General features: G+C 46.8%; 2 protein-coding genes across 4 annotated transcripts in view; both read left to right on the top strand.

Annotated features, from left to right (window-relative positions):
* Positions 1–6,411, top strand: part of pdlim5b (PDZ and LIM domain 5b) — a 52,899-nt gene extending 46,488 nt beyond the window's left edge. For both annotated transcript variants that reach the window (XM_061801003.1, XM_061801004.1), the window contains 5 exons: positions 2,871–3,051; positions 3,758–3,938; positions 4,018–4,138; positions 4,220–4,335; positions 5,667–6,411. In XM_061801003.1, the coding sequence (XP_061656987.1) occupies positions 2,871–3,051; positions 3,758–3,938; positions 4,018–4,138; positions 4,220–4,335; positions 5,667–5,756 (689 nt within the window). In that variant the 3' untranslated portion in view covers positions 5,757–6,411. The remainder of the gene's footprint in view (positions 1–2,870; positions 3,052–3,757; positions 3,939–4,017; positions 4,139–4,219; positions 4,336–5,666) is intronic.
* Positions 6,412–7,259: 848 nt separating this feature from the next.
* bmpr1bb (bone morphogenetic protein receptor, type IBb) overlaps positions 7,260–21,993 on the top strand; it is a 44,445-nt gene continuing 29,711 nt past the window's right edge. The window contains exon 1 of one of the 2 annotated variants that reach the window (XM_061801298.1): positions 7,260–7,417. The gene's annotated coding sequence lies outside the window, so the exon portion shown is untranslated. The remainder of the gene's footprint in view (positions 7,418–21,993) is intronic. The other variant, XM_061801299.1, reaches the window with a different exon arrangement.

Below are 21,993 nucleotides of genomic sequence, written 5' to 3'. Positions count from 1 at the left end.
GCATCTCCATACGTATTGTACCCATTTGTGACTGTCCTCACGCATTTGTGATACATTTGTCGTTCTCCTGACAGATTTGTAAATCTAATTTTGAATTTATGAACGTATTGACAGATTTGCGAATTTAGTTTTGCATTTGTTACTCACAATTCATATTTTTTCCGTATTAGAGGATTGAAAGATGTATTTGCAAATGGTTTTGCTATCATAATCCCCTTTATATGAGTATTACCATAATTCCCAGCCTACAGAGCGCACCTGGTTATAAGCCTCGGTACACAGAAAGCTTAATGGTAGCGCGGGGCTCGCGTTAAACTCTTTCCGTGTATTGAGGCTTACAACCAGGTGCGCTAATGCTAGCGCCGCACTAACGCTAGCGCCGCAAAAACCGCAGGGTTCAAAGCGTGTGAAAAAAGTGGCGGCTTGTAGGTTGAAATGACAGTAAATCACGTAAAAAAGGTGGCAATTTGATGTTGACGCTAGTTAGGGTTTGTTTGAAGTCTTGATTAAAGTCTTGGTGCTATTTTCTTGACTTTCTTTTTCAGAATAATACATAACTCTTAATGACAAAATTCAGACATAGGGTTAGACAGTATTTATATAATTGAGTTTGTAGAATTTGTTGCCGATCCCAGACAAGATCGTTTGGCCCTCGGCAGAGGTCCTTTTTGCTCTCTAGTAGTCGAAAGAATGCAGATGAGTTCCAGAAGAGAATGCCAGATACTAAAAACTTCAAACATGCTTTGGAATCCGTCTAATAATCCTTTTGTATATATATAAAAAAAAAAGAAAAATGGAGCCGTAATCAAACAGAGATACTTGTGAGCAGACAAAGACGCGGCACCCGCTGTGATTCGTTTTGTTGTCGTCTCACGCTGACTCGTCGCTGCTTATCTCGCTCACGCAGCCTGCCTGCAATGACACTATTCCTTTATTGGGGGGGCTCCCCGCTCCCCCCTCCCCCTGACCAACGCCCCCTCCATCCCCGCGCTCAGCCAAGCAACTTTGTCACAGATAAGAACTCTCGGTGGAACAAATTTACCCCCCGCGCATGAGGAACGGCGGTGGCGTTCAAAGTCGCCCCGACGCTTTTATCTGGCTGAGGCTTCAATTGTGATACGCTTTGAAGATATGTAAGCGCACCCAGTGTGATGTTCGGCTCGGAATCGGATTGAAGGCGGCTCTCTTGCGTGTTTTTCATATGGATTTCAGGCCAAATACATCGTTAGCCGAATAGCATAGCCACCCTGGTCATTTTTAGCTGTGACAATATTTAGAGATAGATAGATAGATAGATAGATAGATAGATAGATAGATAGATAGATAGATAGATAGATAGATAGATAGATAGATAGATAGATAGATAGATAGATAGATAGATAGATAGATAGATAGATAGATAGATAGATAGATAGATGTAAAACGATACTAGACAGAGACGATGATTGGATGGATGGATGGATGATGGATGGATGGATGGATGGATGGATGGATGGATGGATGGATAGATAGATAGATGGATAGATAGATGTAAAACGATACTAGACAGACCATGACTGATGGATGGATAGATAGATAGATAGATAGATAGATAGATAGATAGATAGATAGATGTAAAACGATACTAGATAGATAGATGTAAAACGATACTAGATAGATAGATGTAAAACGATACTAGATAGACCATGACTGATGGATGGATAGATAGATAGATAGATAGATAGATAGATAGATAGATAGATAGATAGATAGATGATAGATAGATAGATAGATAGATAGATAGATAGATAGATAGATGTAAAACGATACTAGATAGATAGATGTAAAACGATACTAGATAGACCATGATTGATGGATAGATAGATAGATAGATAGATAGATAGATAGATAGATAGATAGATAGATAGATAGATAGATAGATAGATAGATAGATGGATTTTTTCATGCGGTAATGCGGCTAATTGGTGCATTTTTTCCTAATGGCCACAAGGGGGCACTCGAGCGGAAAATGTAAGAGTGAGACCGGTGGAGTACATGTGCCGAGGAAGTAAATTTTACCGGTCCGACCCTGTTAGCGCTTCGCTAGCATGTTACGGCCGTGTCTCAGTGATTTTTACCGGTACGTTTTTTTTTTTAACTGGCCCTGTTAGCGCAGTGTTAGCATTAGCGCGTAGCACAAGTACACATTCTTTATGCGGGTAAGTAAACAAAAGCTTTGGGACACAAAACGGATTGTATATTTTCTGCGGAATTGTTATGTGTCTCAAGATTTTCATCAATAAGTCATCAATCTTCGGTGTCAATTTCAGTGCCCGTTTTTCCAAAACACAAGAAAATGCCCCCTCTTTGTTATTTATCGAATCGTTACCGAAAACAATGCTCGTTTTTGGACTTCTCCGACGTTTGCTCACAATGATCCTCGGCGGCGGCGGGTCTCGTTCCATTTCCCGCCAGCCTCCATCCTGGAAATGTTTTTGCTCAGGGAAAGAGGAGAGGGAACACAGTGCATCCCTTACAATTTGTTGTGAAGCGAAAGCCGGGACGTTATTTTCACAGGTGTCCGTACTGACTGCGGGAATGTTTTTTTTTTTTTTTTTTTTTTTTAAAGCCTCGGTGGGGGGGTGGGGGGTGGGGGGGAATGGGTCTCGTTTCTGTGAAGGGTGGTGTTGCTCTGCGAGGTCCAGATGTCTCATAAATCATGCGAGGGAAGACGGGAGATTGTCATATATTTCGCTTTCATCTTCTGACAACTGCTAACCGCCTCAGCCGTAGCCCGACCTTTAGCGCTAACCCCAAAGAGGAGAAAGAAGTGGGATTCATTCACCGGCTACTTTTTAAAAACTTCTTCCCCGTCCCCCATCTTGTTTTAGGTTTCCCCAAAAGCGGCGCAGCGCCTTCTTTTGGCAAGGTCAGCAACCCGCCTCCCAAAGGCCCAGACCGGCCCATCCCGCAGCCGCATCCCCAGGACCTCAACTCGGTGGTGCAGAGAGCCGAGCACATCCCTGCCGGGACCCGCACGCCCATGTGCAACAAGTGCAATAACGTGATCAGGTATTGAAACGCATCGCGCGAGCCGCGTCAGGAAACTCCCCGGACCGGTGGCAAAAGATGTACAGTGGTCCCTTGTTTTGATGAAAATCAAGGAAATTGTAACCATAAATGTGCCGTAATTTCCGGCCTATGAGCGGCGACTTTTTTCACATGCTTTCCACCCTGCGGTTTATGACGTGATGCATTTTTTTCCCTAACGGCCGCAAGTGGGCACGCGAGCGGAAAAGGTAAAAGTGAGACCGGTGGAATATATGTGCCGAGGAAGTGGCTTTTACCCGTCCGGCCCAGTTAGCGCTGCGCTAGCGTGCTACTGCCGTGTCTGAGTAATTTTTACCTGTATGTTTTGTTTTTAATTGGCCATGTTAGCGCGGTGCTAGTGTTAGCACGGTGCTAGCGTTAGATTTAATGTTAGTGCGGTGCTCGTGTCAGCACGGCACCGTTAGCGTGAGCACACTAGCGTTAAACTCTGTACCGTTCTTGTGTACTTTCTTTCTTTTACACAGCTGCGGTGTATGCATGTACCAAATGGTATTTCCTTTACAAATGTGAGGCTTATAACCAGGTGCGCTGTGTAGGCCGGGAATTACGGTAGTTTATAATTTATACAAGCCTCGTGTGATTTTTTTTTTTGGTCCAGTCAGGGTCGGTTTTGCGATTACGGTCTGACGCAACTCGTGTACGTTGTTGGGGTTCCCGTTCTTCACAGGGGGCCCTTCCTCGTGGCCATGGGCATGTCCTGGCACCCTGAGGAATTCAACTGCGCCCACTGCCACTCCTCCCTGGCGGACCGCGGCTTCGTGGAGGAGAAGGGCCAGGTGTACTGCGAGCACTGCTACGAGCAGTTCTTCGCTCCCACCTGCGCCCTCTGCCAGCAGAAAATCCTGGGGGTGAGTTACGACGATAAATGTTTCCTTATTTCGCCGTTTCGTGCCATCGTACTGACTTCTCGCCTGTGTTGGTTCACAGGAGATCATGAACGCCTTGAAGCAGACCTGGCACGTTTCCTGTTTTGTCTGCTCGGCCTGTCAGCAGCCAATCCGGGGCAACATGTTCCACATGGAGGACGGGCAGCCATACTGTGAAATGGGTACTTCGATAGATAGGCCACCGATACGTAGTGTTATGTGTGCTACTTTTTTTTTAAAGCAATCACAATTTCCTCTCCCAGACTACTACAAACTGTTTGGCACGAACTGCCACGGCTGCGACTTCCCTATCGAGGCGGGCGACAAGTTCTTGGAGGCTTTAGGATTCACCTGGCACGACACCTGCTTCGTCTGCGCGGTAAGTGCCGAACACTTTGGAGTTCCCCCGTCAGCCGTACCCTCGTTTTTATTCGCACCAAGCAAAATCTCCAATTTTCCTCCGATATATTCTCCGTCATCTCAAATATTTGACCGTTTATGACTCCTCATTTGCTATATGGGATTGTTTAGAAGACACCGCGGGATGTCACTTTGTAAATTGTTGTTAATCAACTTCCCTTGAAGTCACTATGGTGTAGAAGAGTAATATTACGGAAGCCGCTATCACGTTATAACGTGATATGTGTTGTGTGGTTAATTACACATTATAATGTGAATCATTTCATGTTATAGCACAATTTATTTCACATTATAACATGAAACGTTTCATGTTATAACGTGAAATGAACTACGTTATAACGTGTAATTTATCACATTATAACGTGAAACATATGGTAAAACCTGTCAACCCTATAACCTGAAAAGTTGCCGTCAACTTGTTGGTCACTCACATCCTTCCGGGGTGTTATCCAGGAAGACACAGCTGGAAGTGGACTCTGAAAACATGGATGTGGTGATCTTTTTACGGAGTTGTGGTGTACCCGAAGATTGCCTCTTACGCATGGAGCAAGGACATGAAGTCATGTAGCCGAACCGGAAGAATTGCCTTTTGGGGGGGCGGGGTGGAGAGGGGTGAAATTTATCTATTATTTTCTACGTTGGAACGTGAAATGAATCTACATTATAACATAAAACGAATCACGTTATAGTGTAGACCATATCATGTTGTAACATGAAACTTTCACACGACAACATGAAATGAATTACGTTATAATGTGAAACTTTTCACGTTATAACATGAAATAATTCACAGTATAACATGTAATTAACCACATTAAAACATGTGAAACATGTTATAACAAGAAACATCCACATTATAACGTGAGACATATCACGTTATAATATGATAGACTTTTTTTTTTTTGGGTGTGACCGTAATATGCTTCCGTAGTAATATACCGAAGAAACGCTGGTAATGCCCCCCAAAAAAATTTATGGCAAAAAAAAAAAACATTTTGTGATGTGTTTTCCTGACAAGGAAAGTAGAAAGATGGCGCTCTGGAGATCCCAAATGGCAAATATGGAGTAATACAAATCTAGAATTCAATTCTGCGATTGGCTGGCGACCAGTTCAAGGTCGACCCCGCCTCCTGCCCGTCGACAGCTGGGATCGGCTCCGGCTCTCCCCGCGACCCTTGTGAGGACAAGCGGGCAAGAAAATGACAAAAGTACTAACCGCTACTGCTACTAACCCAAATATTTGAGACTTTTAAGACGCTCAACGTGGTGCACGTGTCGGTCTCTCCTCAGGTGTGCACCGCCAACCTGGAAGGTCAACCCTTCTTCTCCAAGAAGGACAAGCCTTTGTGCAAGAAACATGCCCACACTGTCAACATCTGACTCCCCACACACACATTCCGCCACAGCCCCTTTCACATTTTCCAACAATCTCCATATTCATATGACAGTCAACTGCTGCATATTTAAAGTTAGCTAACATGTACGCGTATACCGGTTGAATCGTAGTGGGTCTATTGTTTTTTTTTTTGTTGTTTTTGTTTTTGCTGCTTTTCAATTTCGCGCGGTTTAATATTTGCGTTTTAGGAGTCGGCCAGCCCTTTTCATATGGTTCTTTGTTTTGACGTTCACGTTGGGCTGGGGGGGCATGTCGGGGTCCCACGCAACAGGGTGTCCAGCCTCTCAGGGGTCAGAATGACGGGATTTCTCTTCGATTATGAACAATACAAGATACATAATAACTGTACGCACAACTGGTATTAGACTAAACATCTAAGCATCGTTTATTTCAGATAAAATCCCTGATTATGTATTTTTTTTTTTGTAGTATTTTATAATATATTTTTCCATTTTAAATGTTATTTAATCAAGTAATGGATTGTATTGCCCGTTTCTTTATTGGAATTGATAACTATCCCATATTTTCATATGGTTTTGTTCTAAATATTCACCATTTTTTCCAGGAATCATTTGTTGTATTAACATAAGACAATTATAATATATTCACCCCGAAGCTGCCATGTTTCATGTGCGGAATAAAAACAGTTTTATGTAATATTGTGTGCGTTATTTTTTTTTTCTTGTTTCACATCTGGTCCTGTGTAGCAAAAAGAAAGCAAACTCTTAACCATACAAATTGAAAGTTTATTAGGGGGTCCAGGAAGACCAAGACCCTCAGGAGCCGAGACCGAGTCCAAAACCAGGGAGTGGAAGGAACCGAGACCAAGAATTTAAGATGCAGTTGTGGATTTTGGCTGTATTACATTGATAAACACAGTATGTGAACACCTGTCATCGAAATCAATTCATTGAACGCATTTCTGGTATTAATATCATTATAATATTTTGAAAACCCTCCGCAGGGGTGCGAAATTCCCGTCGTCGAGTCTAACCCGCCCCTCTGCAGAGTTATGACAGGAACCGTGCGAAAAAGGTTTTAAGGGGGCCGAGATCTACGGTAGTCAAGTTCGGCAAAACCAGGACTTAAAGGTGATCAAAATTGTCAATAAAAAAAATATATATATATATCAATATTTTAAAATGTATTTCTACACTATTGCAAAAGATCAAAATAAATATAACTTATAATTTAGCTATTTTGTTTATATATTTTTGAATATTTTTAATCTCTGCTGTCACACCACTTCCCATCAGTGGCTCCTTAAATGATTATTTTATGCAAATTAAATATTTATCTGTAATTATCAAATGTCATGAATGAGTGCTGCCATCTTAGTGGATGCAATATGTAATAATACACCTCTCAATAAATTGCAGTTATGCCTTTTTGTGTCCAGGGGACCAGTAAATTCATATTCTGTATAATTGACTTTACTTGCACTTCCCCCAGTCGCCATAGGTTGTCGCTGTTGCAGCAGGAAAAAAAAAAAGACAGCAGCTGACAGGCTCGCAGAACCGACCCAAAAGCGGCGGCGGCGGCGGTTTGACTCCGCTCGGCGACTCTTATCCACACAACGCGGACGACGGAGCGGCGACACTTTCCCCCACAAACATTTGGACCTTTTAGGAGGGACAGCGAGAAGGTAAGAAGGGTGCCTGGGAGTGGGTGTGTACCAAGTGCAAAATGGACGCGGTCGCTCGTTCAAAGCAGCAAGTTGAGTGATTAATATGTAAAAATATCCAGTTTTGACTATTACATGATTAATTTGTGTAAATAACAGGTACAACAATAATACATGTGTACTCCCATCGTGGAGAAATTATGAAAACACAATTGTTCAGGTGAGCACCGGTTAGGATGTCTGCCTCGTAGTCGAGATGTTCTGGGTTCGAGTCCCATGTGGGTTTTCCACCCACATTGCGAAAACATGCACGTAATGCGCCAGTCTAGGGTGCACCGACCTCTGTTAATGTGAGTTTATCCAATCCCGGGTGGAGTCCGCCCGTCACCCATTAAGCATCCTGGGCCACGTGATCCCGATGAGGACAAATGGTCCAGAAAACTGATGGATGGATCATAAAATACAGGCAGCACAGTGTGCTAGTGGTTTACGTGTCTGTCCGGCGCTGAATGTCAAGTGTGTTCAAATCTCACTTGGGTTCCCTCCGACATTCCCAAGACATGTTGTGAAAACTGGCTACATTAAGGATTCAAGACCAAAACCTTAATGGTCCGAGAACAGGTTTATAAAGGGAAAAATTATGATGATTTCTTTAATATACTGGACTTTTTTTAATAGCAATGTTTTGGAACCTACAGACTCTAATCACGTCAACAACTTCACTCCTGGGGATGGACCCCGGGGAGGGATCAAGACTAATGGGTGACCCCCGGAGTGATCAAAAAACCCCCACCGTTGGCCCCTGGCACAGCTAATGGGGCCGAACGACTCTTACGTGGCGGGCCTGGCATGTCAAGTGAGAGTGTTCATGGCCAGGCGCCATTTTGAGGTCTACCGCACACTTTGAGTGCCTCTTGGACCTTGTGTGTGTTTAAAGTGGCAGCGCTTGGACCAGAAAGATTTTGGTGGCGGAGCCAGACATTTGTCTTCACTGCTGACCGTTTCGTTCCACTTAGAACTGAATGAAACTGCAGTTAAAAACCTGATCGCGTGTGGCAGTCGACAAGTCACGCATGATTTGTTTTGGCTTGAGGGATTGTCTGGCCTCTACCGTTGAATGACCACCGGTCCTGGGTCTAGCCCACCCTTGGTTGGGGGTTTCTGTGCTCTACCGAGTGCCGTTCTGGTGACTGTAGCTCCTCACGTATACCCTTTATTTGAAGTGAAACTCATAGGGAGGAGCGTCGGTCTACGTATTTTGTGAAGGTTCTCATTGAGGATTTAGCTCCATAGCCCCGCGGTGTTATGCAAAGTCCGCTCTGGTTCCCATTAACAAAGGGAGCGCGTGGGTTACCTGCATCTGCTGTTTAAGAGTCAACGGCGGAGTTTTTCCCCTCCAAAAGTGCTGGATAAGAAACAAACGCGGAGACGAGGCGGCAATGACTTCAAGCTGGTCTGCTCTTCAACCTGGAAGCTTGACAGAATGTGGGAGAATGGACTGAAGATTGAAAAGATGCATGACTGCACGGGGACGAGTGTTTGGAGTCAAGACCACATTACCCGGACGGAATCGGTACAATAAAGGGCGAGTTGGAGTCTTTACAAAGTCAGGTTTGAGTCAAAAGTAATTCTTTCAGGAGCTCTGACAAATTCAAGAGCAATATTTTTCAAGGGGCTGGGACCAAGTTAGGATGAAGACTTATAAGGCAGCAAAAATGAGTCAAGAACAAGACTCGTAAGGGTCTGAGACACAAAGCCTAGAACAATACTTTTAGAGGGCTGAGATCAAGTGAAGACAAAGTCTTCAAGGAACTGAGACCAGGTCAAAACCAAGATTTATAACGCCATTGGCACAAAGTCAAGGAAGCAAAACTCTAAGGGGTATTGCCCAAGTCAGACCAGGACTTTTAAGGAGCTTGGACAAAATCAAGAGCAAGATTTTAGACACAGTGACCAAGTCAAAACCAAGGGCAGGTACCAAGTCTAGTTCAAGACCGAGAGAAGGTGCCAAGACCACAATAGTCCTGTTCATGGTTATAGGTTTCCATCTATCCATCCATTTTCTTTTGCCGCTTATCCTCACAAGGGTCGCGGGAGTGCTGGAGCCTATCCCAGCTATCTGCGGGCAGTGGGTGGGAACACCCGCAGATGGTTGCCAGCCAATCGGAGGGCACATAGAAACAAACAACCAGTCGCACTCACAATCACACCTATGGGCAATTTAGAGCGTCCAATTAACGTTGCATGTTTTTGGGATGTGGGAGGAAACCGGAGCGCCCACCCGGAGAAAACCCACGCAGGCAGGGGGAGAACACGGAAACTCCACACCAAAAACGAGCTGACCTAGAAAGGTGATCTCGGGTCATTTCAATCACAGACTCCGGAGATATGAGCTCCTTTTGTCAACAATTTCATAAAAAGCTCCCTGACGTCTCATTTTCCTTTTTAGCATTTAAAAACAAAAAGCAAAAAAAAAAAAAAAAACCGACACGAAAAACAGACGACTATTATGTCTGCACTCTATCGACAGGTATCACGTAGACTGGAATGCACGCTAGAGTGGTTTCGCTTTGACGGTATTGCGATGAAAGTGATACCCGGCGCTAAAAGCCGTATTGATCCGAGCAGACCGGGTGTTCGTTTTCTTTCGGCAGATGTATCGGGAGGTATGGATTTTGCCGTGAACCGCTTTGTGAGCGCGAGGGGGGTGTTACGCCTCCAGAACCAGTTTGCTAATTGGCATCTTGCTGGAACATGATTAGCAATTAGCTCCGTAAAATGAACCACGCTGACAGGAATCGGCTTTTTCCAAATGATCAAACAATCATGGTCCGCCGAGTAGACACGAAAGAGAGCCTCATAACCCTTTGCAATTAGTCGAAAAGTTTTTTTTAGTCTCAGTCCATGTACAGTATAAAAATTTGGCTTCAAAGACCGAGACTGTTTAAGGAACCAAGACTTTAAGAGGCAAAGATCAAGTTAAGATGAAGACTTTTAAGAGGACTAGACCAATTCCCTGCGATTATCTGGCAACCAGTTCAGGGTGTACCCCGCCTCCTGCCCGTCGACAGCCGGGATAGGCTCCAGCACTCCCCGCGACCCTCGTGAGGATAAGCGGCTAAGAAAATGGATGGATGGATAGACCAATCCCACACTTGCACACTACGGAGCCAAAATTTTCCAAGACCAGGTCAAGATTAAGACTTTCGGAAGCCTAGATCAAATCGAGCCTTTTAGGTTTCTAGGACAGAGTCAAGATCAAGACTCTGTGAAGTTCAGATCAAGTCTAAACCATGACTGTCATGGTCCTGCCGGTCCCAGCCCTAGTTGATATTGTGAGACCCGTTTGCACCAACATGATATGCACTCCGTGTGTGGGTTGGGGCATTTTATCGGGTTCCATGTGTCCATTTTCTATGCCGCTTACCTTATTGGGGTCACGGGGTGCTGGAACCTATTCCAACGGATCTCGGGTGAACGCTGAACTGGTTTCTAGTCAGACCCAGGGTACATGTACGGTATTGTAGGGACAGACATTCAGTTTGACACCGGCCCTGCATCCACGCTGCCGACACAAGACTCAGGCCGAAGTATTCATACTCTACAATATGTCCTGTGTGTAGATCGTTTTCACCAAGACGAGACCAAAACCTTTAACAGCCAGAGACCAAGTCAAAGATACACATTTTAAAATACATTAATAAAGTCGATGCCAAAAAATTTAAGGAACTGAAGCAGGTTTAAAAAAAAAACAAAAACAAACTCAACAATACTTTTCAAGAGTACAGACCAAGTCAAGATCCTGAATAAGACTGAGGGGTTTTAGACCAAGACTATCAAGGGGGTAGCGACCAAATCAGGACCAAGACTTGCTGGTGTCAAGCCATAATTCTGCCCTCGCCTCATTTGGAGGGCACGTGTCACTGAGACCACCCCGCTTGCTTCCGTCTGAGTCAACCTGCCCGGACTGAGCCACGGAACAGTCTCTGCAGTGTTCGGACAGCCGGAACTCGGCATGTTTTTATTGATTTAATAATTTTTATATATTTTTTTTTACCATTCAATGGACTCAGGGCTACCCATTTTGCACTCCTCCCCAGCCTTTAGCTTAGGAATTCTCAATTTAAACTTCAGGGTTTCCCTGACACGGGAGACGGTTCTCCGAGGACCCCCTCATAGTCCTAACGCCAATTGATTGGTTTGGTAAACCAGGGGTCGTGAGTTCAGATCTCACTGGGGCCTCTACTCCCCAAGAGGGGTTGCGTCAGGAATCCGGCGTAAAAACTATGCCGAACAAATATTAGCGTTCATCTGAGATGACGGTTTTCGGCAAAAGGTGTCACTCCAAAGGCGAGCGTTCCCGGTCGACTTTGCGTACGTGCGCGTCAGCTCCGGTTTTCTCCCGTTCAGCACTCGTCGTGACAGCTGCGCCTCTTTGTTGATCCCACGCGACCGCATGGCGGCGTTGTTCTTCCGCGGCTCGGTTCACGGTGTTTTTCGAGGCGACCGAGGATCGACGGCGACCTGTCTGGTTTTGGAGAAAAGATTTTAACTTCTGTAAAAAGGTGAAACAACACCGACTAAAGACTTCTCAGCTTTAATAGGGAGCGACTGGAATGTCTTCTTTCAACGTTGCCATTTGTCATAATTAAATCCAATGTAAAGAAATGAAACGTTTTTTTTGCATCAACTCCGTGGACATAGTGCTGTTCCTTGTGCTGTGGGCCGCCTTGGCCAGCAGGGTGCAGTGTAACCCAATTTTATGGAGATACCTGGAGCAGGTCAAATACTTTGGCTTTATTTGTAGTTTGACAGTAAACTTGGAGTGACAATGAAGAACTTGTTGGCCTTCTTCTTGGTCTTCATTTCCTTTCGGCTTGTCCCGATGAGGGGTCGCCACAGCGTGTCATCTTTTTCCATCCAAGCCTATCTTCTTCTCTATGTCCTCCCTCACCACATCCATCAACCTTTTCTTTGGTCTTCCTCTCTCTTCCCTGGAAGCTCCGTCCTTCCCACCCTCCTACCAATTTCCTCACTCTCTCGCCTCTGGACACGTCCGAACCATCAAAGTCTGCTTCCTCGAACCTTGTCTCCAAAACATCTGACTTTGGCCGTCCCTCTGATGAACTCATTTCTAATCCTATCCAACCTGCTCACTCTGAACGAGAACCTCAACATCTTCATTTCTGCCACCTCCAGTTCTGCTTCCTGTCGTCTCTTCAGAGCCACCGTCTCTAATTCGTACACCTAAACTTTGCCCTTCATCCTAGCGGAGACTCTTCTGTCACATAAAACACCAGACACCTTCCGCCAACTGTTCCGCCCCGCTTGGACCCGTTTCCTCACTTCCTTACCACACTCACCATTTCTCCGTATTGTTGACCCCAAGTATTTTGAAGGCGTTGAGAAACACTCCTCTATGGGGTTTAAATCTGGAGATTTACTTGACTGGTTTGAAACCTTTCTGTTGCTTGCTGCATTTTAAACATTTTTATTGTTTCACTTCAATGTGGGTTGTGGGGGGGGGGAGAACTAGTGAGTCATACAATATTGCGCCTTTGTCTGCTAAAAGGTTCGTCTTTAGTTCCGCTGCTGTCAAACCCGAGAAGGGGCCCCTCTTCCTCGTCTGGCGGCGTCGGCGGCTCAGAAAGCTTTAGGTAGTCCAGATCAGATAACACGCCTCCCCCCCCATCTCTCAAAAAAAGAGCAACGCTAACGGAGAGCTAACGTGCTACAGGTCGATTGTTATTGCAGGTGCGGCGGCAGGGCAGACTCGGCTCACAGCGCCTCATTTGCGGCGCTGCGGTCGCGCATGACCGTCAGCACGCCAGGGTGGACTGATTCCAGTTTTTCGGAAGGTTTTCTTTGATGCGGTCCGTTCCCTTTGCCCGAAGGAGGAACGGACGTCTTAATCTCCCTGTCGTGGCGTTTACCTGCCAGACTTTGTGCACTCCCATTTCGTTACCTCCGCCAAGGGCACATGAGCCGGAGTCAGAATCAGGTATCTTAGACAGACGGCTAAATTGCTAAGAATTATTATTATTATTATTATTTTGATTACGCCGTCTAATGTGCATGATGTCAAAGTTTGATGATCATTTGGAGGATTCTGGGAAGGTTGAAAAGAATTGGTCGCAATTGACACCAGTTTCAGCACTTGACAGGAAATCGGCCGGATGTCTTTAGCCCAACAGGACGCGTGAAAAAGTCTCAAGGACTCACGACTGAAATGTAATCAAAATGGTTTCTAGCAGCCGTTTCCGGCGAATTCCACAGCTCATATTTTGAGAAGTTTCCCATGATCGTTTTGAGTACCCGCCACAAAGAAGGGGGTAACTGTAAAACTTTGAATCCAGTTTTTCTCTTTCGTGTGATCTGACCCGTTTTTCTCCCTTACCTGACGGTTCGGGATGTTAAGGCATGCGGATTCTTATTGGTTGTTGACGATATTTCATATTGAAGGAGCGTCGGGTTGCTTCGAGTCAGCTTTGGCGCATCACCATGACCTACACGGACACTGAAATTGATGACATGCTAGACTCCGTTTTTGAGTTTTGGACTGAGTTTCTGCGTGCGGCGGACACATGCAGTTCTCTGTTTATTTAACTGAAGCCGCAGGCAACTCGGACCGGCTCGCGACTGGCTTCCCGGGACTCACTTTCAAGGTTTCGTTACACGTAGCTGGCGGATTGTGGACGTGGAGCCGGTCCGGACGGAGAAACGATGCTAATCATGTCACGAGAGAGCGAGAGGGAACACCATCTTGTGGGAACGCCGTCACGGCGTCTTGATTTTCTCCCGGTAACACTATAACCGCAGGCAGTAAATTTTAGCCCGAGTTTAAGCAAATATGAAAAAAAACAAAAAGGAGGAGTGGGGAGGAAGAATCCTTGAGGGGCCACGCCGGAGTTAAATCCCTTAAATTGAACCTTCATTTGGGGGTTCAAAAGGACAAGCCGGGACGCGCGGAGTAAGGGGGAAAGCCGCGGTTCCTCTGGTCAAGCCGGAGCCCCGAAGGGGTTCCGACTCGGGCATCTGACTTCTGTCTGGGTAAACATGTCTGGAATGGTACGCTCCATGTGTCCGCGTTAAGTGCAGTACATGCGAAGTGACGCTCGCACAGTCTGGAGGCGGAGGCGCAGCTGGGATACAGTATCAAAGCGGGTCGGCGGACTCCGGCGCCACACCGTGACTCGGTCTTGAACCCCCACGCCCCCCACAAAAAGTGTACGGCACACTTTGAAAACACGGCGTGTTGACGTCCCTTTTGTACTTTGGAACAATAGGAAGGTGCAATTCCGAGTGTGACGGCAGTTTTCCAGACACACAAAATTTTGGGGACATTCTAAGACCCCCGGAACGGCAATTCATTGATATCCGAATGAATTCCAAAGGGGACCCGGCCCCTGTCCAGGATCTTCGCAAACCGCTTCCGTTGCAACCCAACGGCGGTAATGAGACAACACACTCGGCACTTCAGGTCTACGTTCGGACTCTGGGACAAACTCTCACTCCTCCTGGGAGCCAAAACCGCAACGGGAAACTCGACACCCGTGATGTCGCCCCTCGGAGAGATTCTGGACTCCCGAGCGTCGGTCAGCTCTCTCAAACACCCCCCCCTCCCCCCAGACGCACACGACGACGACGCTGATTTTGCATCCGCAATTGAACGGCCGTGCCGGATTAAGTCCGCACCACGGGGGTTGAATCGGTTAACCTCGAGGAAACGATTTAGGGAATTTATATAATCCAAATTTTAAAAAATTATACTTTGTTGTGGATGGATGTACTCAAAGAGTTATGTCATAATTGAATCGGATGTAAAGATTTAAGCCATTTTTTTTTTTTTTTTGCTTACTCAATGGACTTTGTGCTACTCCTTCTGTTCTGGTTGCCTTGGCGACCTGAGGACTGTTTAATAGGGACAAAGAAAAGTTTCCCAACGGACGAGCCTGGAAACTGCATGTAAAAAAAAAAGTACATCTGCTTGCGAGTTTTGTTATATTTTCTGTCTGCATGTGTTACTGCACCGTTTGTATTCAAATATCAGCTGCTTAAAGGGTGCCAATATTCCAATTTTGCATTTAGCAATACGATCAATGGGTTGTGACTCTTTTTTTTTTTTTAAATCTCAAATTCTGTCTGGGTTTTCCTCAACAGCTCTGCCGAGGCAACGCCTGAACAGAAGGATTCATGTGTGAGTCGGTATATTTTTGCCACAACGAAGCGAGTTCAGGTTGGCGCCGATAAAGGACTTTGAAGCACGTAGGAGGAAACCGGCAGTGATACCGGACCACTTGTTTTTGTCGCTGGAATGAACACCTGCGTATGAACAGTTCTGCCTTTTGGTTCATGCTCACGTATGACGTGAAACTATCATAGTTGGGCCGACAGAAATTAGCATCGTTTGTCTGAAGGGGAAGGACGAGTGTTTGGGGGAACTTCCTGCTAGATTTTCACTTGTGACACGCACCGTGGATCAGCTGGTCTAGCATTGGCCTCACAGTTCTGAGGACTCGGGTTCAATCCCGGCCCCACCTGTGCGGAGTTTGCATGTTCTCCCCGTGGCTGCGTGGGTTTCCTCCGGGTACTCCGGTTTTCCTCCCACATCCCACAAACATGCAACATTAATTGGACACTCTAAATTGCCCCTAGGTGGGATTGTGGCTGTTTGTCTCGATGTGCCCTGCGATTGGCTGGCAACCAGTTCAGGGTGTACCCCGCCCCCTGCCCGTTGAAAGCTGGGATGGGCTCCAGCACTCCCAGTGACCCTTGTGAGGATAAGCGGCTAAGAAAATGGATGGATGGATGGATTGATGGATGGATGGGCGGCACGGTGGATCAGCTGGTAAAGCGTTGGCCTCACATTTCTGAGGTCCCCTGTTCCATCCCGGACTCGCCTGTGTGGACTTTGCATGTTCTCCCCCGTGCCTGCTTTGGTTTTCTCCGGGCACTCCGGTTTTCTCCCACATCCCAAAAACATGCGACATTAATTGGACACTCCAAATTGCCTCTAGGTGGAATTGTGAGTGCGGCCGTTTGTCTCTACGTGGCCTGCGATTGGCTGGCAACAATTTCAGGGTGTACCCCGCCTGCCTCCTGCCCGATTACAGCTGGGATAGGCTGCGGCACTCCCCGCAACCCTTGTGAGGATAAGCGGCAAAGAAAATGGATGGATGGATGGATATTCACTTGTGGGCAACTCGACATCGTTGATATATGTTTGTTTATTCATTTTTCCATTTTCTATTGCGCACGTAAGCCGGAGTTAGCTGCATTTGGGAATTGGACGGGGGTACACCCTGGACTGGTTGCCGGCCCACCGCAGTTCTATTTATACCGCATATTAAAGTCGAGTGTATTCTGTTATATTGTCAGCGGCGCGCTGACATTCTCGCTTTGTTCCGTGAGATCACAGCGGCGGCAGATGCGGGACAAACGGGGAGCAGCTGTTGATGCAGCGTCTTCTCCAGTTACAGACGCCGGCGGCGTCGGCCGCCCGCTCCCCCCCCCCCCCCCCCCCCCGGGGGACGGGCAATGTGGGGGAGGAGGGGGGGGGCGTCACGCCGCCGGCCCTTAATCGTGTTTGTTCCGCCGGGGTGGGCAAGAGAGGGATGTCGCCCCGAGGTGTCAAACCAGAGTGCGGCTGGTGACAAGACATCACGTGCAACTGGTGGCGCTCTCCCAGGACCCTCGGCGCCGCCATCCTGTACGTTCATCCATTCACGAGAGCGCTCGTTCCCGTTATGGCGGCGGCCGCGTGACGGATTGGCGCGCGCCGGTCAACGCATTCACGGATTCAGACCTAACGGGTAATCTTAGAAGAGAGCAACTAGTTTTGCAGATTGACGCGAGGGTAGTCTGGAAGCTAGCGCCACGATAAACCGGGGATTACTGCACTGTTCATACAAATTGGGATTCCGCTATTGGGAGTGCCGTTGGGCGACGGCTAAAATGCTAAATAATACATCAGCTAATATACCATGATACGGCAGGGCTCATAAATCATATGCTAAAAGATGTAATATCAGAGCACGCGAGTGCTTCTTTAGGTTCTGGATCTGATGAACCCATTAAGACGGGCTCTTGCCTCCTGTGCTGTTTCAGAGGCGGATTTAAGTGACGTCTGGCCGCTGCCCCGGCGCAGCCGCTTTCCGCCCTCCGACCGCGCCGGCACTCCCGCTCGCTTCCCGTTAAGCGAAGGAGTGATGTTTCAGAGATGGATAACATTTCTAGCACTTATCGACCGGTCGGCGGCGGCCCGTCGTGACACCGCATCGGGATACATTCGTCGGGAAACTTGACAGTCTTTCCGAAGAACAGAGCGGATTGCCAAGTGCGGAGGGCTCAAGATGTTAAAACGCGACGCGGTCGTCCCCGGAGCGGGGCATCGATCCCGGCCGGGGCCCCCGTCGCTCCGCGCGCTACTTCCTGTGTTTTCGTTCCAGGAGGCCAAAACAAAGCCGCCGATTGCCGCGTGTCTGTCTAACGGCGCCCTCGTCTCCAGGGACCAGTTCGCCGAGATGGCGAGTCGACGCTCGTCTGTGTCTCGATTTGCGACCCCACGATTGGCCGGTGACCGGTCCAGGGTGTACCTCGCTTCTTTCGGCAAAATTTGGCTGAAGTTCACTGATGTGAGCAGTTGTTTGTTGGGTAGAAAACCCATCTGTCCAAGCACGGTCAATACCACAACTGCCGCGATTGGTCCGGTCGGTCCCACATCATCTGCTATTTTTTATGACTCATTAACCATTTTTACATCTTGAAAATATCTCAAGATTAGCATTCTCGGACACTCGAACTGTCTGAAAAGTGTCATAAAACTCGTCCTGACTCCGCGGGTGCCGTACAGCAATATTTCGCCTCAAGACTGAAATCTTGAAAGTTCTTCAGACAATTCATAATGAAAATAGTCAGATTAAATGTATATCGCATAACTTGTGGCTCTTAGAGTCCAGGTGGCAAAGGTCTAAGACTTAGACCTTCGAGTTTTAGACTATGTACCAAAAGTTGTTTAATGTTGGGAAATATTAAAGGGTTTTTATCTGGTCTTGGAGTCGGCGCGAGATGCGGAAACATCTTGCTTACACACAAAACCAAAACGAAATCGTTTGAACTGTCTGAAAAGTGTCAAAAAAACTCTTCCTGACTCTGCGGTAGCCGGACGGCATTATTTCGCCTCAAGACTGAAATCTTAAAGATTCTTTTAGACAGTTCAGAATTTAGATATGTATCGCATCACTCGTGGCTCTTAGAGTCGAGGTGGCAAAGGTCTAAGACCTAGACCTTAGAGTTTTAGACGATGATGTCCCAAAAGTTGTTTGCCTTTGTGAAATATTGAAGGTTTGTTATCTGGTCCTGGGGTCGGCGCAAGCGTAGCTGCTAGCGATGTGTTAAGGGGTTCTGTAAATATGTTTTGGTTTTTTTCGCACGCTAGATGAGTGATTGAACGCCAATTTGGAGGGGTGTTGTGTTGATGACAAAGACTGACTGACAGCGTGTCCGCGGTTTATCTCGCTAAAATGCTAGCTTACGTCGCCGCTTCGCTTTCAGCGACTGTCTGGGTTGGGTGTTACCCGATATGTCCATTAGCCAGAAACCGGTCAAATGAAATGTCCCTCGAGCGAACACCGGCAAGAGGAGGAAGTTTTGAACAGAAACAAGGGTCAGGGCGGGGTTGGGGGACGGGCTGGATTTGGAGAGGAGAAGAGGTTCTGTTGGTGTAGTATCCGGAGTGGATTTCTTTGAAGACTGCTGACTTTGTACAAAAAAAGTGAGAATCTGCACTGTTGACTCTGCCTGATGAGATTCAATCTACACGCTGGCCAACGCGCTAATGGAGTCAATTTAATCTGATTGGCGAGCGAGCGAAGCGTAGACTACGACAACGCCGAAAAACCGCAGATGGTTGAGCCCACTGGGGGGAAAATACTCCGGTCTGGTGTGCTCCCGTTTGATCTGAAACGTCATCATCGTGAACAGCCTCTCCGCTGGGAAGAGGAATTCTGTATCCACCCCTGCTTCCCCCGGCCCAGAATCAATAATGGTACAGTCTCGTGTTAGCCTCTTCAAACCAGGAAGTAGCCGGCTAACCAACAAATTGGTTTGTAATCTGTTTACATATTCCAGAATAGAAAAAAAAAAAAAAAAAAGGTACGGTCCAGTTCTTTTACATCAGAATCCTTGAACCAGGACCAGATGGGACAACAAAGACTTTTATAAAAGGTTTCTAGTAGTGTTTATTTTATATTTTGCCTCTTTAGTCACATTGTACCCCTGGCCCAAAACAAATGGTACGTTCCCGGCATCTTACATCGTCCTCATTGAACCAGGAAGTAGCTCGCTAAATAACAAAAAAAAAGATGCATCAAGATTTTTTTCGGAAGTCATTTATCATTATTATTTTCAGGCGGCACGGTGGAGCAGCTGGTAAAGCGTTGGCCTCACAGTTCTGAGGACCCGGCTTTGATTCCGGCCCCTCCCTGTGTGGAGTTTGCATGTCCTCCCCGTGCCTTGCGTGGGTTTTCTCCGGGTGGGCACTCCGGTTTCCTCCCACATCCCAAAATATGCAACATCAATTGGACACTCCAAATTGCCCCTAGGTGTGATTGTGAGTGTGATTGATTGTTTGTCTCCGTGTGCCCTGCGATTGGCCGGCGACCAGTTCAGGGTGTGCCCCGCCTCCTGCCAGTTGACAGCTGGGATGGGCTTCGGCGCTCCCCGAGACCCTCGTGAGGATAAGCGGCAAAGAAAATGGATGGATGTTATCTTTTCTTGTACTTTAGTGGTAATGAAGTATTGTCCCCACCTCTTAATTAAAAAATACTGCAATCAAGCTGTCTTACAGCATCCTATTTACGGCAAAAAGTCCCCTCATATTGTCAAATAAATATCGCACAGCAATTTCTTTCCTCAGTAGAAAAAAATTCACGCCCAAGATCACAAAATAATCATAAAAATGTGACTTACGTCACTGCTCGTGGACAATTTACAAAGTACATGCACAAAATGTCCCCCACCCCCAAATAAAAATGTCGCAGTCAAGTCGTCTTCTGCGCTCCTCTGTCAAATCAAGAAGTTGCTCCCTTTATTATTATTATTATTATTATTACAGCTGAAGAACATCAAAGGCTCCTCCTTTTCATGTCATTGCAAACCCTTTACGTTTTACGCTCAGCACTTTACGTCCGCTATAAAATCAAAACTATAAAATCAAAACCTTTTTTAAACATTCACAGATAATCACTTGCCCGTGAATGCATTTTTTTTTTTTTTTTTTTTTTTGCCTTATGCAATAAAAGTGTGGGGGGAAAAAAAACCCATTTTTTAGCGCCAAACAATCACCACAGTGTAATATTTGTCGAAAGTAAGCCGTACTGTGAATTGAAGTGTGCTTCACGGTGCATGTATTGCATTTTGCCCCCCCCCAACTCCCTCGCACACGTTACAAGCGGCAGATGGAAAAAACATCCAAGAGGTCAGCGCTTGGAAGTCCTTTAAAGACCTGGACAGCTGTGGGATTTGCGAGCGCTTCCAAGAACACTTCGTTGACGCGTTCAAAGGAGACGCGCTCTCCGTTTTTTTTTTGAGTTCACATTTTTAAAAGCCACTTCCCACGTGTCTTAAAAACAAAATCTGCGACGCAATTTAGTGCCAATGCCACCAAGGATGAAAGTTTACGTGACACCCGATTTTTCGAGCCTCGCTGGAAATTCGTCTTGTTTTGAGAGGGACGTCCCGCCTCGTGCAAAATGAACCGCTGCTCACGCCGCCCCCTCTGCTTCGGGGCCAATGCCGAGTACCGCTTTCGTTTTGGTGGAGTCCGCGAGTGGAGGTCGCGAACCCCATAGAGAATGTACAAAGCGTATGTTGGATTTTCACTGGTGGAGGCGGTACTTCACAGCCAGCCGTCCGTCCGTTTTCTTAGCCGCTTATCCTCACGAGGATCGCGGGGAGGGCTGGAGCCCATTCCGACGGTCAGTCGGCAGAAGACGGGGTACACCCTGAACTGGTCGCCAGCCAATCACAGGACACGTGGCGACAAACAGCCGCAAACGTAATCACACCTTGGGGAAATTTAGAGTGTCCAATGAATCCATCCATCCTTTTTTCTTAGCCACTTATCCTCACAAGGGTGGCAGGGAGTGCTGGAGCCCATCCCAGCTGTCAACGGGCAGGAAATGGGTTACACCGTGAACTGGTTGCCAGCCAATCGCAGGCAGTCACAATCGCACCTCGGGGCAATTTAGAGTGTCTAATTGATGCTCTATGTTTTCTGGATGTGGGAGGAAACTGGAGTGTCCGGCGAAAACCCACGCGGGCACTGGCAGAACATGCAAACTCCGCACAGGCGAGCCCGGGATCGAACCCGGGTCCTCAGGTCAACTCTTTACCAACTGATCCACCGTGCCGCCCACTTTGAAATCCTAACCTGATGTTGAAAACACTAACCCCTGTTTTAAAACCCTACTAGGAAACGCTCACCCTGTTTTGAAACCTAACTTTGAAAGCTTCAACCTGTTTTGTGCCAGAGTCTGAGCCACCCCTGCAGCTCTGCTTACCCTTTGGCTTTGAAGTAAATACAGCTTCCTTTTACT

This window comes from Syngnathoides biaculeatus, chromosome 17, assembly GCF_019802595.1.
Source record: "Syngnathoides biaculeatus isolate LvHL_M chromosome 17, ASM1980259v1, whole genome shotgun sequence".
Taxonomy (NCBI): Eukaryota; Metazoa; Chordata; class Actinopteri; order Syngnathiformes; family Syngnathidae; genus Syngnathoides; species Syngnathoides biaculeatus.
The sequence above is the reverse complement of the archived record's forward strand: the minus strand, read 5'-3'. Positions and strand labels throughout refer to the sequence as shown.